At 44.5% G+C, this 20,085-nt stretch overlaps 1 protein-coding gene across 4 annotated transcripts in view; it reads right to left on the bottom strand.

Moving 5' to 3' along the window:
- The window catches only part of RUNX2 (RUNX family transcription factor 2), a 217,794-nt gene that overhangs the window by 142,716 nt on the left and 54,993 nt on the right, over positions 1-20,085 (bottom strand). For all 4 annotated transcript variants that reach the window (XM_068678793.1, XM_068678795.1, XM_068678799.1 and 1 more), the window contains 2 exons: positions 12,677-12,981; positions 5,397-5,553 (listed from right to left, as the gene is read on the bottom strand). In XM_068678793.1, coding sequence (XP_068534894.1) covers positions 5,397-5,553; positions 12,677-12,981 — 462 coding nt within the window. The remainder of the gene's footprint in view (positions 1-5,396; positions 5,554-12,676; positions 12,982-20,085) is intronic.

Genomic DNA, 20,085 nt, shown 5'->3' with positions numbered 1-20,085 from the left:
CATCATACAATGACAGAACAAAAGTGATTCACTGCTGAGGACAAGCCAAATTCTTTTCTGTATTGAAAGTGGTGTAAATCCAAAGCAAGTCAGATAATTTAAAAATTTACTCCAGTTTTGCAGCTGTGTGACAGAGAGCAGAATGTGGCCACATGTTATTTACTTCACACAGCTTTATCATTTCATTTGTTTGACTTGACTACAATAAGATGAGGAAAGACTGTATTTTCCTCCTGGGAGTCATTTTAACAGGGAACCAGTGTCTCCTGTCCTTCATATGCCAGGGGTAATGTAATGATATCATTATTACTGGAACAGACTTTTTTCCTTACATATATTCCATCTATTAAACACTAAGAAAGCCCTCAGTTTTCCAAAGACAGCAAGAAAGCCCTTTGTGCACACACGCTTCCCTCCTAAGCCTGCATCTTTACTTTTCAGAGCTCGAATTCACACAGATATTGCACAAGCTCATCTGGAGCCTTCGGCTGAATGAAAATGTTAAAAATAAATAAATGAGCTGAGCTGAGTGAGCCCGAGCGCACATTCTCACAAGCCACTGGCCTCCGTTCGGGGGACTCACTGACAGTTGTAATCTGTTAGATATGCAACGGTTAGTCATGTCAGATAGTCAAAACTGAAAACTGTTTCAAGACAGGAAAAGGTGGGCGTATAACAGTGACTCAATAAAAGTCAGCAATCTTGGGCCTTCTTGCTCGTTTAAACTGCTACTTTACCAGACTCTTAAATATTTTTTTTCTTTCTCTCTGTCTATGTGCATTTTTGTTGCCTGTGCTTTTCCTCTTGTTGAACTCCAAAGGCATTCGATCAAGACACAAATCTTCAACAATATGTAGCAGCACAAACTTAACGCAGTTTTTTCAAGCCTAATATAGAACAGCTTATATAAAAGGCATAATACAGAACAGAGCTTTGGCTGTCAAATCTAGTAATTGGTCTTTCTTTCTGGTCCAAGCTGTATATATGCCCCAAACCTGCCTGAGACATGCATCATTTATTATCCAGAGTGCGACTTCAAAACGTCTTGGCTATATTTTTCACGAATCAAAATGTGACAAGGATTTATTTTTTTTTTAAAGGAAATATAACTGTCACTTGGAGTAAAGTGATTTTCCAGGTTTAGCTGTGCTCCAGCTGCACCCACCTCTCCATGAGAGTGGAGGTCAAGACGCTGGCAAAGGTGTAAAAATCTCAAGAGGCTCAGTTCGGCCTCGGATGCCAACAGAGATGCATGGCTGAAGGTGGCTCCCCCCCAGTTCCACGGGGAAATGGGTTATTTCACACCACTTTTCAGAATGGCCACCACGGGAGAGTAAGGTGTTTGTAGGATGTCCAGTCTTTCAGTCCTGCCTGTCCTCAGCCCCCCCATCTAACCTGTTTCTTTTGCTGGTGCCGGCATGCACGCAGGCAGAGCTCAGACGTACAGCAGCTTCCCTAATGAAGCATACAGTGCCTGCATGCCTGCTTGTTTAGGTCTGAAAGGCTCTGAGCCTTTTATCCCTATCCAAGCAGGAATTCAGCCTATTGCCTGGATACCTATAAATTCACCAGGGACAGACTCAAGGCCTCCGTTAGCACCAGCCTATCGTGTCAAAGAGCTCGTATGAAATCATACGATGCCGCCATGCAGACCACAGTTACCCATATAAAACGAGTAGAATACTATTGGCAGCTGCCAAAGATGCTAAAGGGATTTTCCATACACCTCGGAATGAAGAATTTGGCCTTCCAACGCTACCGTTCCTACTTCTGTGCCAAATCAGTACTGAAGTCTATTACAACTAAAAATTAGCCCAGCAAAACATACTATTTCAAAGACTCTGTAAACTCATTCTGTAGAAAAGCACTGCAAGGTTTTCTGCACTAAATATATCCTCGGATGATACAGCAGCCAGCAAATACACGCTCCTTCATAAAGAGCTGCGTTTCGACCTCGCCTGTGAGCACTTCATTACTGCCTCTCAGCCAGCCCAAGTTGAACAGGTAAGCACCTAATTTGAAAGGGAAACTGGTTTTGTTCCCTAGCTGGTATTCTAACACACAGAAGCATTAATGAAGTAACATTCATGAAGCCCCACCGCACTCAGTAAACAATACATCGCTTTATTGCAGGGCGCTGCACAGCCCTGCCAGCACGCTCAGGTTCCAGAGCTTTCAAGAGATGATTTACATATTACAGGATTAAGAACAAAATAAATTTTTAAGGTCACACGTTTCAATGATGCTTATGCTTTCCACAGATAGATGTAACTGATTTCACAGATATCCTTCCTCCGCTACGAAATCCTTTAATGCACTTTTTACCGTTTGCCTTTATGCCCTTAGTCATTTCAACTATCCACTTTCAGAAGCTAAAGACTAATTGTAGTACTCTTTTATTAAATTCCCTAGCCAAGCAGGCATCTGGCACTATTGCTTTAGTGTGTCTAAACTGTGCATTCTTTGTTATTCACACATGTGAGTCTAGCCGACACAGAAAAGGACGAGATGGACATATGTTGAAGCACAAGGCAAAAAACAGAAATTAGCTTGAAAGGAGACTCAGCAGCTTGTGTGTGTTGCATATTTTTTCAGTTAGATACTAATGTGATTAAAGTATCAGGAGACAACAAAATTAAGGTTATGATCCCCTGCTTATTGAAGACAGGAATTCTTTCTTCTCTGCGCTGTGGATCAGGCTTGTAAAAGTGAGCTACTGCCTCAAAACCACATACAAACAACTTCTGCATTCACATAAAGAACTCTGGTTACTTATTCTGATGAATCCAGAAAGGTGTTTAAGAGACATTATACAAACAAAAGCGTGAAGTCAGGGCTTCTGCCAGGCAAGCAGCATTAATATGTATAAAATTCAAGTTTCTCCATTGAGCCATGGGAAGCAAGAAAAAAACGTGGGAGAGAAGGTGAAGTGGTAAGTTGATGATTCAGACTTCACAATCAAATTTAGAGATACAGAGATCAAAGAGCAAGCTGTTTAGAAAGATGTAAATCTAAAGTCAGGAACAGGTGTGGATTAGCTTCTCGCCACCGAAAAAAATGATTTCTTTATTACTTTATTTTTCCTGTTCTACTTCACGACCTGCATCTACCGATATTTGTCTATGTAAGTAGCTTTCTCACTTCTGTTTGCAACTACTGCTTTCTTTCCTGCTATTTTAAGCGGAGTTATAAAAATCTATCATTAATGATAACTCTTTCTCCTTTTCTCTCTCTCTCTCTCTCTCTCCCTCTCTGTTCTAAGTCTGGAAGACAAGTCTGGACCAATTTCTCCATCCTGCCTCTGGCAGCAGAATGCAGCATTTCAGATCCTCCACCGAGTCCCGGCTGCTTCAAAGGAAAAGCCCTACTTTCTTCCGTTAAGATCATAAGAAATATAGGGGGAGGGGGTCAGCTCTGTTTGGACATAATTACACTTCATCAAAAGAAGCTTTCTTCATCTTCCATGCGTGAAAAGTCTGCAAGCAGTTAAGTCTGTCTTTTTTCTTCCTTTTTTTTTTTTTTAAATATAAAAATTGCTATTTGGGAAACTAGCCAAAACTCAGAAAGCCAATATAGTAAAACAGTGCACACCCTTTGTTTTTCTTTGAAGTCTCTTAAATAAATATGTTGAGGGTTTGAAAAGTACACTATCGCTTTTCCATAGATTCTACCCAGACTGATCAGAGAAAAGTTCTATTCCAAATCTACTAGATACCAATATAAATTAAATTACTGGAACCAAATTTCAGAAGTTTTGTGTTTACATGTGTCTATATCTATAGCCACTGAGGTTGTAGGCTCTCTAGTTCATTTCCTATGTTTTAATAAAAAAGTATATATCATACATTTCAAATGAAATTCACAGATCAGAGGTAGTACATCATATCTCAGTTCTTTTTCAGCTCTGCTGAAATACTGATACACTGCTGAACTTTTACTGTAAGGCAAGCATTAGTGATGGAGCCAGGGAACCTTCAAACCTAATCCATCAGCAGAATAACAAAGCAGGCTGTTTTTTCAAAGAAAGCAAGACAAATGGAAGAGGAAGGTAGCACCTTATCCAAAAGGGCAGTGAAGTTTGCATTTATACTGCATTACTTCTGCAGTAGTTATTCTGCATTTTGAGTTATTCTTTATTATCAATAATTTTCAAGTTGTAAAATAACAAATTGTTTAGCCAGGTTACTAAAATAAAAAAGTAGCCACTCAAGCCACACTTATGGAATCACTTTCACAAAACACTGGTAATTGTAAAAGCATTCTGACTGACTTAAACTATCTAGGCCTCTGTCATATGTTTGATTTTTTTTTTTTGACAAATGTTCTTTCCTTACCTATGATGAATTACAACTGCTTTTTTTAAGGAATACTATTGTAAATTAGCTTTATTGCTAATTCCCAGCACAGACCGTTCAGCTTTTATTTCTTTGTTTCCCTCCATGCAGGGCCGGTTTAAAAATGAATAATTACTGTGAGTACGTAAAGCAAAAATATTTAGGTTGAAGCAAGGACTGATATAACAAACCCCTCTGAGGATTTCTGCAGCAAAGACTGAAGTGCCAGCTTCCTTCAAGCGATCCTTTCAATCATTACCTCAAATTTTAAGGCAGCTACAAGAATCTTAAATTCTTTTCCGGCTCGCAGTGATTACAAAGGCTTTCTATAACTGCAGTGTGCTTCCCAGGTTACAGGAAGGTCCTGAACAGCTGGAGGACAATGACAGCACTCTAAATCTTCAAAAAAATTGAAAGTCACACGCCCTGACATTTAAAGTAAAGGTTAAATTTCGTTCAAGCCAAAGCTTATAGCAATTCATAAAAAAGTCAGCCAGGTTACTAAAAAGAAAAGTAAGGCGTATCTCTGCGGGTCATATGTAGTTTGATCGTAAAGGGCAGGGAAGTCACTAGAAAGCTTTCTACCAATAGCTGTAAGCCCTTAAAGAATATAACCTATAGCACATGTGATATGCAAAACCGCCTTAATTATAGCTCTTCTGCAACGACTTCAGAAGAAGCTCTGCTGCTAAAGGGAATTCTGCGTCTCTCGTTACCGTGGCCTGAGATGCACTATCTGACTGTACAAAACTCATCACAAATATCCTCACTTTCTTCCACTTTTGCTGTTCAATTAGAATAGGGAACCAAGGTACTCTGTGAATCATTTTTGTAAAACTGGTGTCTCAAAAATGAACAAAGACGCGGCAGAAAAACTTTGCGAGGGAGAAAAACACTTCACTTGGTTGGACAAAGTTTGCTGAAGCTTGCAAATAAAAGATGCATTCATATAAGGCTGACAGCGATTTATTTACACGCTAATCTGTATTTCCTTGTGAAATGAGTCTGATGTCTAGACTTTTCTTTTGCTTCACTATGAACGCGTACAGTGCAGTGGCCTACCTCTTCCACTTCTTCCCACAAATCGTAAGTCATTGAATCTGGCCACCTGGTTCTTCATCACGGCAGAAGCGTTTCGCAGCTCTGCAGAGTAGTTCTCATCGTTTCCAGCCATGACAGTGACCACGGTCCCATCGGGCACTTCTCCCAAGGCCACCACCTGTTAAAACGGGAAGAAAAACCACAGCTCGTGAGACAACCCTCGAAAACGCGTGTCGCCGTCCCAGCTTTGCACCCGGCCATGCTCATGACGAAGCTCTGTGGCAGCTTCTCCAGCCAACTGTGGTGAACAGTCATGTGTTAGCTGAACACAGAACAAAGTGCCACATCAAACAAAGAAACATCATGTATTGTCTCCCTCTCTCACAGCCTAATAGGGAGTTACTTCTTTGTTACATTTCTTCTGAAACATTTAGCAGCCTTATGTAGAGGGCCTGGTTTAATACTTCCTGAAGGCCAACTTTGTTCTCAGCAACCAGTGTGCAGCGAGAAAACACGAGGCAGGGCTCGTAGCCATAAATTACACACGAGAGCACATTCGAAATGGAAAGTCAGGGATTGCTATCAGCAGCCACAACACTCGGGCTGGGTTGGTGGTGGTCGGGCCCAGCCTCCCAGCCTGTGGCCGCCTCACGGGGCCACCAGCAGCACCCGTGGGACCCATCGCGACGGGTGGCACCGGGGTGGCACCGGGCACGGCTCAAAGCGAGCTGCGATGGAGCACTCCGTGGCTGCAAGTCAAGCTCTTCAGATGCAAGATGAAACAAAGGCTGCATTTCCTCGCAGGCATGTAAATCTTCAGAGCGCTCACAAGAGTCGCGTGTGGTTAGCACCGATACCCCGCTCAAATTCCAGGATGGGTGAGCAGAATAAATTAAAGTGTTTCTCCCTACATTGCAGCTCCCTGATAGTCCCACTTCTATGCCTCGGCAGTTTTGTAGTGCTCTAATCTATGATGAGATAAATACCCCAGAGCGGACAGCCACTATATTTTAATTTGAAAACACCAGTGATACCTAAGTTATTGCAACACTGTGACTTTTTAAAGCAAAAACAAAGTTAAACAGGAATACTAAGTTACTAGGAAGAAAACATACACATTTCTTCACACGATACAAAAAAAAAAACCAACTCCACAGAAGTGGAAATAATTTCCTGTTGCCCACTTAACTAATACTGGTGCTAGAAATGCATTTACAACAAAAAGAGGTCCACAAATACTGCACAGCTGAGCTGCAACTTCAAAAAAAACATAACTTTGAGACACAAAACCTGTTCTTTTGCAATTTCTACCAGTTTACATGGTGAGCTATGACTTTTTATATAACTCATTTTATTCTGTCTCCTGAAATATGCATGACATTTTGTCATAAGCCCTGCTTGAAATGTTTTTCCCATAAATGATCATGCCTGAAACTAATAATTGAAGGTTGCACTGTAATATTAATTAAGTAAAAAGAACGAGTTCTGAATATATGTGGAGAGCATTGCATGGCCCAGTGCACTGTAAAGTGTTTCTACATGACAACAAAAATTAATGACAAAGGTATACAAAACCTGAAAACATTTAAAATAGACTGTGTTATTGAAAAATGGGGTTCATCTTCTTAGGGGAAAGCATAAAGCAAAGCTGACTGAAAAAATAAAAATGGATTACCCCGATGCCTTTCTGTTTTTCCACAAAACACCAGGTAACACCACCCAAAACTGAAAACGGAGTCCTGCCACTAACTGCTGTGAGGTCTACATGGAAGGATTTGACTTTAAAGTGATTCAAATGTTCCTGAGCACGAAAACACAAGAGCCACCTTTGCGGATAAGATCTGAGATGCCACCAGCTCCCTGCCTTGGGTCTGACAGCAACCAGGTCCGAGGGCTTCAAAGCGAGGTGTAAAGAATCCCACTGGAGGCAAATGGTAATCACATCACCAATAATCATCGGCTGAGCAGAGGGGCTGACTCGAACCCTTAATAAATGGCTATCAGCTTAAAGTTTTAAAGTAAGGGGCTGCTTTTAAAGCGCTCCCTTCTCTGTGACAGTGTGCTAACTCTGAGCACTCTTGTTATGCACATTAACACCCAGGGTGGTTGCAACCTCTGCTTTTTTATTTGTCACAAACAAAAAAATCGCATTAACTCCAGAAATGCAAAGAAACCGAGAGCACGGGAGGAAGTGCGAGTCTGTCGGGGGCCTCAGAAGAGGGAGTGAAATGACTGCAGCCCCTGCTCACCTCCGGCTGCCTAGGAAGCTGGGGCACGCAGCGGGCAGCCTGCAGCACCCCTTGCCCCCAGCTGCATCGCCTGGGCAAGAGGAAGAGAGGCGAGCGGGACTCAAAGCCTCTAAAAAGGCCCTTCTGCAGCCCTGCCGGTACTTCTCACAGGTTTCTTTCCTAGCTTTCCTCTGTCGATGCTGGTGCAGTTTGGCAGCCCAGGCGGTGGCGTGGAGCTGCACGTGCCGCTGCCGGGCTCGCTGCGCTATCACGCCTGATCGAGGACCGCATCCCGGCTGCAACGCACCGGCTGCTGATGCAGCATGATGCAACATCTCCGGGAGGCTTACGAGGAGAGGGCTGGAGGAAAAGGCGAGCTGAGATCGGGGGTGAAAACACGCAACTTCGGCTATTAAAAGAAAGTCCTCTTACACAAAAAGCTCCCCTGCTATGCTACGGGAGTAAGATGTTTGTAATTTTCCTACTTTTGTGTCTTTTTCTGTCACGAAATACCAGAAGATTACTGCACGTGTAAATAACAGCACTGCCTAGAACAAAGCTTCTTCGCAAAACAAATTTGAAACCTGGGGAAATATAGATCACTGAGAATTTTAAAATGTAACTTTACACATTGAAAGAATTGCATAAACCTTGATTTGGTGATTTTATGCCATGTCTCAATCAAAAATTTTTTGAATATTCATAGAAAATGGATTGCAAGTGCACTGTGAAATGAATAAGAACTAAGTAAAAATTTAAAGATGAAAAGAGCCACAATGCAAGTTTTTTACCTATTCTTCAAACATAAATACCTCCACCATTTCATAGCATTCATTTTCCATATCAAGCTACCTACACATTTTGATGATTAAAATTAATTTTGCTTTCTTTAAAACTCAACATGATACTAGAACTCAGACGAAACCACAAAATAAAAACAAACCTATTCTTACAAGACAAAAATAACTATGTATTTTTTTTTGCATAGCACAATTCTCATCTGGTCAGGCAACCTGTTTGCCCGTTTTCTGTCCAGAGGGATTGAAAATTGCCAAAGAATGTATCCTAAAAGATGGAAGCTATATGCACGAAGCAGAAATACTGAACAGGAGCAGGTACTAAGGCTTTCTACAGAGCGAAACGCTTGTTTCAAAAAAAAAAAAAAAAAAGCTAGTGTACTTGCTAAATAGCTCCCCTCAGACATTGATACCTATCACTTCAATAACTCCTCTTGCAAAATACCGAATTCAAACAGCCTCTGAATGTCAAATCTTCCGTAGTGAGAATGTCTTTTCCAGAGATTGCCAAAAGAGCATCTGATACTATTAAAAATATTTTAATGTTCTATAACTTAAAACAGAATAACTGATTTGCACTACTTTTTTGTTTAAAAATACACATCTGGGCTGACAATTTATACACCAGGTTTCAGCTTGAAGTTATTTAAAACAGCTGAGTTATAAAGTCTGAAAACTGGGGTTTGGAGTGGAAATGCTGACAGACCCTGAACTACTGTGGTGCTACTGGGAGAGATGGTATATATATACCTCACGTCAATTTTTTTCCTGCCTTTACGTCCACTAAGGTGCTTTACTGTTACCAGCCTCATGCAAGACAACGTCCAGAAGCCTCTCGTAACATCTAGGGTGGCAATTTGGGTCTTTATGACTTCAGTAAAAACTCCCAGACAGCAGCATAAACAGAGGGCCAAATCCTGATGACTGTACACAGATAAAGGGCGGCTGGCTATTAAGAAACATCAGTGAGTAAATATGATGTGGATCCCAGTGCACAATATCCATTCCTTTTCTGCTTGAATATTACGAGATTGTGAGAGCTCTGTTAGGAAGTACATGTTTAATGCTCTTCACCACAAAAACAGTTTGCATTAGCAATCTTATTAGTTAGTACATTCAATGCGGACTCCCTCCCCAGAGTGTGTAAATATTAATACTTAAAATTCAAATGTAATACTTAGCCAACATTATTTCACAAAATTATAATCAAACCCAGCACTGTTTATAACATACTTCCTTTCCTGCATATGATTTATATCTGTTTTTTTCTTAAATTAAAACAGTGCTATATCCAGGGTACTTTTTAACTGGAGATCTCTGCGAGAGAATTATGACACACTTAACGCACCACTCAAAACATTATCATCAACATATTATTTATTGCCAATAAAACTTCAAAAAGTGTGTTGTCTGTGAGCCATTTTACTTTCAAGTTACTGCTTAGCCGAGATTTCTATAGCCCAAATCTGTCTCTTTTTTTTTTCTTTTTCTGCGATAATTCCCACTCTGCTGTATCACATCAAGTGTTTTGCTGCAGCTTCTTTGGTCTAAAAGTACTGGGCAGCTGCAGACAAGCTGCATTTGACAAATGACATACAATTTTAAGAATTGTCAAATTTATTTCAACTGAGTTTCTAATTAATTCACCAGTAAGTAAGGGCATATATATATGCCATATTTGAAAGAGAACAAAGTACGGATTGCATGCTACATGGGAAAGCACAGACGTGCCCAGAGCTGGAGGGCCAATTCAGCAATCGTGAGGCATCAGTAGATCGGTCAGACCCATACCTGCCTGTCAGCAACCCCACTTATGACCCAAATACGTAGAAGTACATATGAATATTAGCAGTTTGGGAAATGCTCTGATCCTTTTTCAACCCCTTTATCGCATGGACGTAGTCTTATTGGGGTATCATTCTAAATACTTTAATATTTAGTGTAGATCTCTCCCTTATTCTAATGAGCTGCGACCGCATCCTTTGAATCGTCGTAAGGTGGGAGAAGGCTCGGGGTTTTCAAATGAAAACAGAAATACGGATACGGTAATGTGAGAGCTCCCACACCGCGTCTATAGAAAGCGGCTACAATACCAAGCTAATCTACTACTGAATTAAATCACAATCACGGCCCTGGGAGAGCTCCTCCTCCTCCTCACACCGCAGCCCCGTGAAGCAGAACCGCTCCGTGGCCCACGCCTGGCCCAGCAGCACCCACCGAGGCACCGTTTTTCTGTTCTTTCCACTCAGCCTGACCCTCGCCGACCACAAAAGCAGGCCACGTTCGGAGCCGTCCTGCACCTCGAAGCCCGACAGGTTCCTTGCCTGTACCCGCAACCTTTGGCCTGCCCTAGCCTGCATCCCTACTGCCTCCCATCAGCATGGCACCGTTACTGACAGCCCCTTGAGAACCACTACGTTTAGCCACTTTTAACAATTTTCCCCGCAAAAAGTGGTAATGCCAGTACAGCTTTCCAGCGCACGGCCTGGAAATGCGCAGACCCTTTACAAGCCCAGCTCCCTTCCAGCCCTCCACGGGCACCCCACGTCCCAGGCCGAAGCCGGGCAGGTGTCCCAGGACACCTATCCCTCTCCATCCCCACCAAAGGCCACGGGAGAGGACATCCAAAGCTAATGCTGTCGGATGCTGCAGGGGAGGAGGAGGGCTCGCTTGCAAGCACACAACCGGTGCTGTTGATGGAGAAGCCAAGCAGCCCTCTCCTCGCCCGAGGTGGGGATGCAGCGGGACATGGTATCCGTTTCTCCTCAGGCCTTGCTGAGGAGGGAGTGTCCCAGGGCCAGGAGCTTCCCTGCTCCTCCATCAGGAGAAGCGAGGGGGTCCCGGCCTCCGCCCTGGGGTCTCCCCGCCCCATCTCGGCCCGCGCTGCCTGTGGGCCACAGGGGGGCTTTGGGATGGGGGCAGAGGGGTGGCACCGAAGACCCACTCCTGTTCTCCCACCCTAGCCTGACCCCCCTCAGGAACCCCATCCCTTACAACACATCTCACAGAACCCCCCCGGTGTGCACCCCGCCAGCCTCAGGATGGGGATAGAGGCAGAGGTTGAAGGGGGGGGCATCCATTTTGCACCCAGCTCTTGCACACGAGTAAATTGCCCATTCCTCAATGGGGGGGGGGATGATTAAAAAAAAAAGAAAAAGTGGGAAAGAGAGGATTTGGGCTGGGGGTGGCACACGGATAGAGAGAGAGGCGTGGGGGGGGGGGGACACCAGCTCTGCCCTGTGGGGAGGGAAATAACAGGATGACCCCCATAGGGTAAGAGGTGGCAGGGAGCGGGGGGTGACCAGGCATTGCAGGGGACACGGGAAGCACAGTGGGATGGGGTGGGCACAGGAGACAGCAGGACAGGGTGGGTACAAAGGGCACTGCCAGGCTGGGGGGGTGCAGGGGGTACTGAAGCACGAGGGGGGTACAAAACCCCTATAGGCCTGGGGGGGGACACAGGAGGCACAGAAGCTCCTGAGGGTCAGTGGGACACGCATACACCAGAGACATTGGGGAGGGGGAGGAAGGAGTCAGTGCAGGATGGGGGTGGGAGGGGGACACAGGAGGCACTGGGGGGGCACAGAAGTCACCACAGGACAGAGGGGACACAGAAGTCAGCACAGGACAGAGGGAGGGGGGCACAGAAGTTGGTGCAGGACGGCAGGGGGACACAGGAGGCAGTGCAAGACGGGAGGGGGGGGCACAAGAGGCACAGCAGGATGGGGGGCACAGAAATCAGTGCAAGATGGGGGGGGCTCAGGAATCATTGCAGGCTTAAGTGTGTGTGGGGGGGGAGACAGATGCAAGGAGGGAGGGGGAGCAGGAGTCATCGCAGGACGGAGCGGGGGGGCAGGAGACACTGTAGCGGGGGAGCACAGAAGTCATTGCAAGACGGGGGGGACACAGCAGGCACTGAAGGATGGGGGGGGGACAGAAGTCACTGAGGGGGGCACAAAAGTCACTGAGGGGGACACAAGTCACTGAGGGGGACACAGAAGTCATTGTGGGGGCACAGAAGTCATTGCAGCGCGGAGAGGGGGACACACGGGGGGGACACGAATCAACACAAGACGGGGAGGGGGCACTTCAGGATGAGGAGTGCTGAGGGGGGGGGACCCCATACACACAGCAATGACTCCGGGAGGGGGGGGGGGGCACACGAAATCCCCTCTGCCAGGACAGCATCGGCGGGGAAAGGGGGGGGGGGGCGCCGGGGGGGGCTGGGTCTTGAGGGTTGGGGGGGGGCGTTGTGGGGGGGGGGGGGGGGGCTCACCTTGAATGCCACCGGGAGGGTCTTGTTGCAGCGCCAGTGCGAGGGCAGCACGGAGCACAGGAAGTTGGGGCTGTCGGTGCGGACCAGCTCGGCGGGGTGGTCAGCGATGATCTCCACCATGGTGCGGTTATCGTGGGGGCGCAGCCTGGGCACGGCGGCCGCGGCTTCTTGCTGCTGCTGCTGCTGCTGCTGCTGCTGTTGCTGCTGCTGCTGCTGTTGGGCTACTACGACCGGGCTGACTTCGCTCATCTTGCCGGGCTGCAGGCTGCTGGAGGGGGGGCTGAACCTCCGGCTGGTGCTGGGATCTACGGGAATACGCATCACAACAGCCACAAGTTAGCGAATTGGGGGGCGGGGGGGGGGGGAAGGGGGGGGAGCGGTGAGGGGGGATCGCTGGAGGAGGCGTGTAGAAAAAAAAAAAAAAAGGGGGGGGGGGGGTAGGGGGTTGTAAAAAATAAAAATTAAAAAAAAAAATCGTCGAAAAAAAAGGGTGAATGAAAAAGCGGAGGCGTCAAGATCAAGGGCCAAAAAGCGAAAAAAAAAATAATAACAATAATAAAAAAGCCAGCAGATTAAATGCACGAGGAAAAAAAAAATCTCAGTCTGTTGTTTTTTGGTTTGTTTGTTTGTTTTTCTCCGAGGCAGCCGGACGGGGCGGGGGGCGATGCGATGCCGGTCTGGGGGCGCCTGCAGCCCGCAGCAGCGAGGAGGGCGACGGTGGGCTTGGGGCCGGGGCTGCGGCTCTCAGCAGAGCCCGGCTGGAAGCTGCATGGTCCCGGCTGCACCGCGCCGCTTCTCCTCCTCCTTCCTTCCTCCCTTCTCGCACAGTCTCTCTGCTCCTTTCCCTCCTTCTCGCCACCGCTTCTTTCCTCAAGTGCTTGAGTTTCTTTCTTTTTTTTTTTTTTTTTCCTTCCCCTCCCTCCCAGTCCTTTTTTTTTTTTTTTTTTTTCTTTTCGGATTTTCTAAGGTTGGCTGGGGAGAAGAGAAGGCGCTGCTGCCGCTCGGGCTTCCTGGGCTGCTGCTGTGCGCGGCGGCCAGCAGAGGAGCGGAACTTTCAAGGGGGGTGTCGAGGGGAACGTCCCGGTTTCCTCCAAAGAAGTCTTCCTCCTCCGGACAAATAAACAGCGAAAAAAAGAAAATAGGAGAAAAAAAGGAAAAAAAAAAAAAAGAAATACGGACGAAGTCCCGCTGGGCTGCCCCCGCTTCTTGCCCTTGGCTTTAGGAAGCCGGGGCTCCGCAAAGGCGCTCCCGGAGGGGGGGGGGGGTTGGGGTGAAAAGAAAGTTTTAGGGGGGCCGGGCCAGGAGGGAAGTCCCACAGCTGAGAATGAGAAGAGAGGCTTTAGCCGGTTCCTCTGGGAGGCTTCGGGGCTTAAGAAAAGTTGAACTTTCGGATTCCCAGGGAGAAAAAAAAAAAAAAAAAAAAAAAAGCGGGGAGCGCAGTTTGGGGAAAAGAAAAAAAAGGGAAAAAGGAAAGAAAGAAAAAAAAAAACAGTTCTCTTTAGGCTGATTTCTAAAATATGCCCAAGTAAATTCTGGGAAAAGGCAGCCTCGGTGCAGTCCGGTCCTTTTAATTAAGTCGCTGCTGGATCCAAGTCCGTTGAGTTGAATAGGCTAACAAAAATCTTTCCTTTTTTTTTTTTTTTCCGCCCCTGATGAACAACAGCAGCAAAAAAAAATCATTAAAACGTCGGTTTGTCTGAGTTATTTTTCTTTCTGAAAATCGTTTTGAAAAAAAAAAAAAAAAAAGCAAAGCAAAAACAACAAAACTTCTTTTGGGTCCCAAGAAGTTGAGGTCGGGGAAGATGAAGGAGCCGAAAAAACACGCCACGGTTTTTTGTCCTGAATGTGGTTTTTGGAGGCTGGGATTTCTAATGATTAGGTTTTTGTGGTTTATATATACAGGACTCTCTGGCTAAGGCGATCATTATGCTGATGAGAGTCAGCAGCACGTGGTGCTTCAGTCCTCAGACTTCTGCAGCCTTCAAAATAAATAAAACAATGTGCATCCCCCACAGGAGGAGAAACTCTGCTCCGAGCCGGGCTCACCCACGGGGAGGGGGACGAGGACAGGGAAGGGGGGCAGCGGGACACGGTCTCCGAGCTCCACTTCTCGCCGGGTTTTTTCCATTAACACTTTGGGGCTTGTTTGTTTTAAAATATATATATATGAAAAATCTTGTTTAAAAAAAAAAAAAAAAAAAAAGTAATAATAAGCTGGTGCCAAAGGTTTTTTTTTTTCTTTTTTTTTTTTTTTTCTAAGTCTCCGGTAGTCTAACGCCTAAAACATTTCCTTGAATGAATGAAAGCTATAAAACCCCCCTCAGACTATTAAGGTAAAGGGAGTCTGGTTTGTTTTCTGCCTTAAAAAAAAAAAAAAAAAAAAAAAAAAAAAAAAAAAGAAAAAAAAAAAGGGCAGATCTTATTAAAAACAATTTACATACCCAATAGTAAAAAAGTGTAACCGCCTCCCGGGGCAGATAAGGACCTATCACATCCCTCCCGCTAATTTCTAAGGTTTTGCTCCTTCGGGCTCCTGCCACCTTCTTGCGAGCGGCCGGCGTGGCGGGGGGGGGCCGTGCTGGGTGTCCCTGGGGGGGGTGCCCATGGGTGGGGGCCTTGGGGGGGGTGTCCTGGAAGGGGGACATCCCTTCCACGCACCCTTTACACCGAGCCACCCTCCGTGCAGAGAGACGGGCTGGCGGAGCTGAGCCCCCCCAGGCTCTCCCCGTGCCCCCCCGCCGGTCCCCTTTTGATCCCCGCCGGGGGTGGGGGGGGGGGTCACCGTGTGTCGTCCCCACACCCCCGGGGACCGGAGGGGAAGGTGGGGCAGCAGGAGCCGGGCGGCCCCGCCGCGGCGCTCGGAGGCCGAGCTCTGCCGATCGGTCGCAGGGGAGAGCTCTCGCTCCGCGCACCGCCGCTCCGCGCGGCTCGGGGGGGGGCGGCGGCTGCCGGGGCCGCTCCGGCCCCCCCCGGGGTCTTTCCCACGGCCACATCGGGGGGCGACAGCCCCTGCGCCGCCGCCCTGCACGCAGCTACACCCCTTCTCACTCTTTTTTTAATTTTTTAAATGTATTTTTTTAACTATTTATCATTTTTTTTTCATTTTTTTATTTTTTCCTTTTTTCCTTTTTTCATTTTTCTTTTTTTTTTCCTTTATTTCCTTATTATTATTTCTTTATTTCTATTTTTTGTCTTTTTTCTTTATGCCTTATTTCTTTACTATTTTTATTTCTTTATTTCATTTCTTTATTTTTTATTTCTTCGTGCTTCTATTTGGTATTTCTTCATTTCTTTATCTTTTCTTTATTTTTTCTTTATTTTTATTTCTTTCTTTGTTTCTTCATTTTTATTTATTTATTTTTATTTCTTTATTTTTTCCTTTATGTTTTACTTCTTTATTTTTTTTTTCATTCCTCTTTTCCTCTTCAAATACCAGAGGGGATGGGGGAAGTTTCCTACCCTACTGCACCTATGCAGTCTCTGTGGGTAAGGAGCAAACCCTCCCTGAGCTTGCCCCCCCTCCTGCAGCAAGGACAGGGGGCTGCTTTCCCCCAGGGGCCACAGGCACCTCCAAAGGACCGTCACACTCCACCGAGAGCACAGGGGATATTCAGAAGCTCCACCTTACTGTAGTTGCAATACCGAAAATACACCTTTTCATAATTATTTGAGTAAAATGTTTGTGACCACCATGTTTTATTAATTTATTCCCCCCCACCCCCCCTTAGCTGGAAGGGAAAAGCTTTCCATTAGAGCCATTCCAAAGGTGCTAGAAAGAAGGCAAGAGGATGTCTTATACCCAAATGCTATATATACCTGACAGTCATTACATTTCAAACAAGAAGATACATTTCCACTTTTAATTGGCCACACTAAAAGTTTTACAGTCACCTCTCTTCCTACTAAAATAAAATAAAAAGTTAATTAGGATAAACCCAAATATGTTATTGGAAGCTACCAGTGTAAGGTCACTTAAAATAGTCCACGGTTATTTATAATCTTGAAAGAAAATTTTCCACTGAACGCCCTAACAAAGTTTCAGGTATCTGGCACAGCTGATTTTCAGTCTCCAAGCAAAAATATCTTTCTGCTGAACATTTACACATTTAACAGGAACTTACTACAGCCTGGAACAGATCACAGCTCAGAGTACTAGCATTTTATTTAAATGGTTATGGACAAATTAATAAAAGTACCAGTAATGTTTATGGACTTGCATAAAAGCTGGATGGGATTTTTTCAAAATAGTAATTCATGTTATGATATATATAATCTGGAACTTTGGCTGGGATTTGGCTGAAATGGAGAGCAACCCTGCTGCTCGGCTTTCCTCGGCTTTCATTTCAGAACTTCTCGGAATTTTAGCCCTGGTTGCAAAATGGGTCATATTTTAAGATGTTAGAGAATTGCAGGAGGGTTAGCGAAAAAATGTGCTTGCACTGCAAATTATGTCTCAACAAACACCTTCAGATCCACTTTATAAAATAAGATTTTCATTAGTACAGCTACGATTGCTGCAATTTTGATTGTCTTTCAGCTTTTTGCCTTTTAATTAAGTTATGGATGCAGCCATAATTATATCGCTTTTTGCCAAAAAGGTAATGTTTTAAACAGCACAGGGTTTGTTTACTGTTACTTTTCTAAAACCCGGGCCTAGCGCGCTCATGTTGTAAGTATCGTATGCTCGAGAGGAAAAATAATTGTCGAATTTGAAAGATGCAAACCTGGATGATGTTCCCTAAATAAATAGTTTCGATGCCAGTTTGCCAGGCTGGAATGTGCTGTAAATATGATGAGTACAGGATTTATTTTGAGCTATAGAAGTAAATAGCCTTTGTGAAAAAGGAATAAGTGAACGGGTTCATGGGGTTTGTTATTGCCTTGGATATTTTTAGTTGGAGTGACTACAGCAACGTCAGCAATTATTACTATAGCTGAGGACGTGCCAATATTCTCTTTCCAAAATCTACCTGCCCAAAGTTTTTAATTCAGTCATGAAAATGAGCATCAGGTCAAAATGTGTCAACTTCAGTAAGCTTAGTGCCACAGAAGGGATTGCCCAAATTTCCATTCATTTCAGCAGGGGCAAGATAAGCTCCAGTGGCTCTTGGCAGTGCTTTGCTTTTGCTTTGGCTGCGAATTGACTGTTTGCCCAGCTATTCTTTGCGCTTTTTTTTTTTTAAAAAAAAAAAAAAAAGACAAATAGTAACTCCAGATTTGCATGTTATTTGGTCTGTTAAGTAGACATGTGGTAATGGGTTCTGTAACTACAACGTTCGTATTCAGACTCTGGACAACTCTGGTTTGTTTAACTACTGTGTCCCTGTCCCCTTGATTTACGGCCTAGATAAAAGAACACTCGTTGTGTCCTGAAATTAGCTGACGCCATTTAATATTTCAGCACCACGCACTGATTTTTAGCATTTCTAGTCCCCGATACAAATATAAGCACAGAGATTTGAAAGTCAGGCTGGAAAATGATTATGTTAAATAAATAAATAAATAGATAGGCAAATAAATAAATGAATTCCAGAATATTACTTTTTTTCCACTAGGTTTTTGCTGGTAAGAAAGGACTGATGGCTGAAACTTGTGCGCTCTGCCTCCGGATTTGATGCTGACTGGCTCTGGGGCAAGTTTTGCTTCAGTGTAGAAAGGGGTACTAGTTATTAACACATGCTTCCAGATATAAGAAATGCATGTAAAGTCCTCAGAAGTCAAAAAATTAGCAGGGCTCTGCTCCCGTAAAACATACCAGTAATACCAGGAGATGAATTCAAAAATCTGGTAAGAAACCTGCCGTGTCACTACTGAAAAATGGTTGGCTTCTCCGTGGCATGCAGCGAAACGCATGTTATGCAAACAAGAGAGTAAACAGTTAGTGAAGTCTGGATTTTCTCCTAATGATTTATTTTCTGCTCCACTAACAAGCACAGGCTGCAAACCTGGCTCTCAGTCCTGCTGTAAGGTTCTCCCATTCCCCACCCTGTCTGCAACCCCAGTGGGACAGCATGATTTTCAGTGAGGTATCGAGCAGCAGGTGGCCATGCCATCGTTGTGAAGGAAAAGGAAGGAGGGCCAACTTCCCACCTTGTAGCAATATTTTAAAGGGAAGGTATGGCCTGTCTGGCAGTAAAAAGCTGCCAGCATACTACGATCAGAAAAAAAAGTTTGGCCCATCTTTTTCAAGTAAGTTATATTCATCTTCTTTGCTCGTAGCATGCGATCTGAAAATCTAACTGAAGAAAGTTGTTAGGGTCCCATAGTTAGGGACAAACTTTTCCATGGCAAGGTTGACTTTGTCCCTTTCCATTAAGCCCGGTCACAAATTCTGTGTAACCAATTCAAAATGAGAAAAAACAAACAAACAAAGAAACCGTCTTGAACAATTTCAGACAAAAACAGCACGTTGTTTTAGAGACATAAAGGCTAAAAAATGAACTTACTTTTTTTTTTTTTTTTTTTTTTTTTTTTTTTTTTTTTTTTCTCTTTCCTTCTTTCAGCATATATAAAAGCAGCATGAGCCAGAAACTTCACGGTTATTTTTTCTGTTGACCTCAATGAAAACTGGTTCCCTTGACTAACTGTGGGGAAAGTGGGTGGTATAACTGTTTGTAATTAAAAAGGGTTTATACATTTGGAACCTTGCAGAGTCCCTACGTTTTGCATGCTGGTTTTTAAGAGACTAATGAAGTGCACTCTGGCCAGATACAAGCTCCATAAAGCTCCCAGAGAAGATCCTCCATGAGTATGTCAGACTCAGGTAGCAGAGGTAATTTTTAATGCTCCCAACCACAAGAATTTCAGATCCTTGCATTTACTCTCCTAGTGTTGCAGTGGTGAGGATTCCCATTGGAAATCTATTCTCAATAACACGAATGGCAGAAATAATTGTTAGGCAGATTTTTTAATATCACGAACCTAGAAGCTGGAGGAATAGAAAGAAAACAGTGCAAAACTTGCTCTAAAAAGGAATGGAAACATGCAGTATTGAAGGAGGTAGGGCAGCCTACAGGGGTGAAATAGAAGATCAAAGCACTGAGTAATGATAAATATGAAGTGAACATAATGTACATAGTAAATCAGCTGTTTGAGGAACTAGAAAAATTAGTCTATTTTTGCCCTTTCTGTCCTGATATTCCTTCCAATGATGAACCGAGCAACGTCAGGCCAGACCAGAGGAATCAAGAACACAACTATATTTGTGATATAAAGTAACCCAGAAAATGCTGAGCACGCTGCTCACGTTATAGCATAAAACACCTGCACCCCACATTAGGTGTGGTCTTAAGGCTTTTGGTGTGTGGAGAGAAATATAGGATCACTCCTTGGCCATCAGCTGGGGCATTGGCAGCCGTGTCCCAGAAGACAACAGCATCAGTCCAGAACCAGGCCTTGAGAGCTAATGA

This window comes from Anas acuta, chromosome 3 (assembly GCF_963932015.1).
Source record: "Anas acuta chromosome 3, bAnaAcu1.1, whole genome shotgun sequence".
Lineage (NCBI taxonomy): Eukaryota > Metazoa > Chordata > Aves > Anseriformes > Anatidae > Anas > Anas acuta.
Note: the sequence above shows the minus strand (reverse complement) of the source record. Positions and strands in the feature narration are given on the sequence as shown.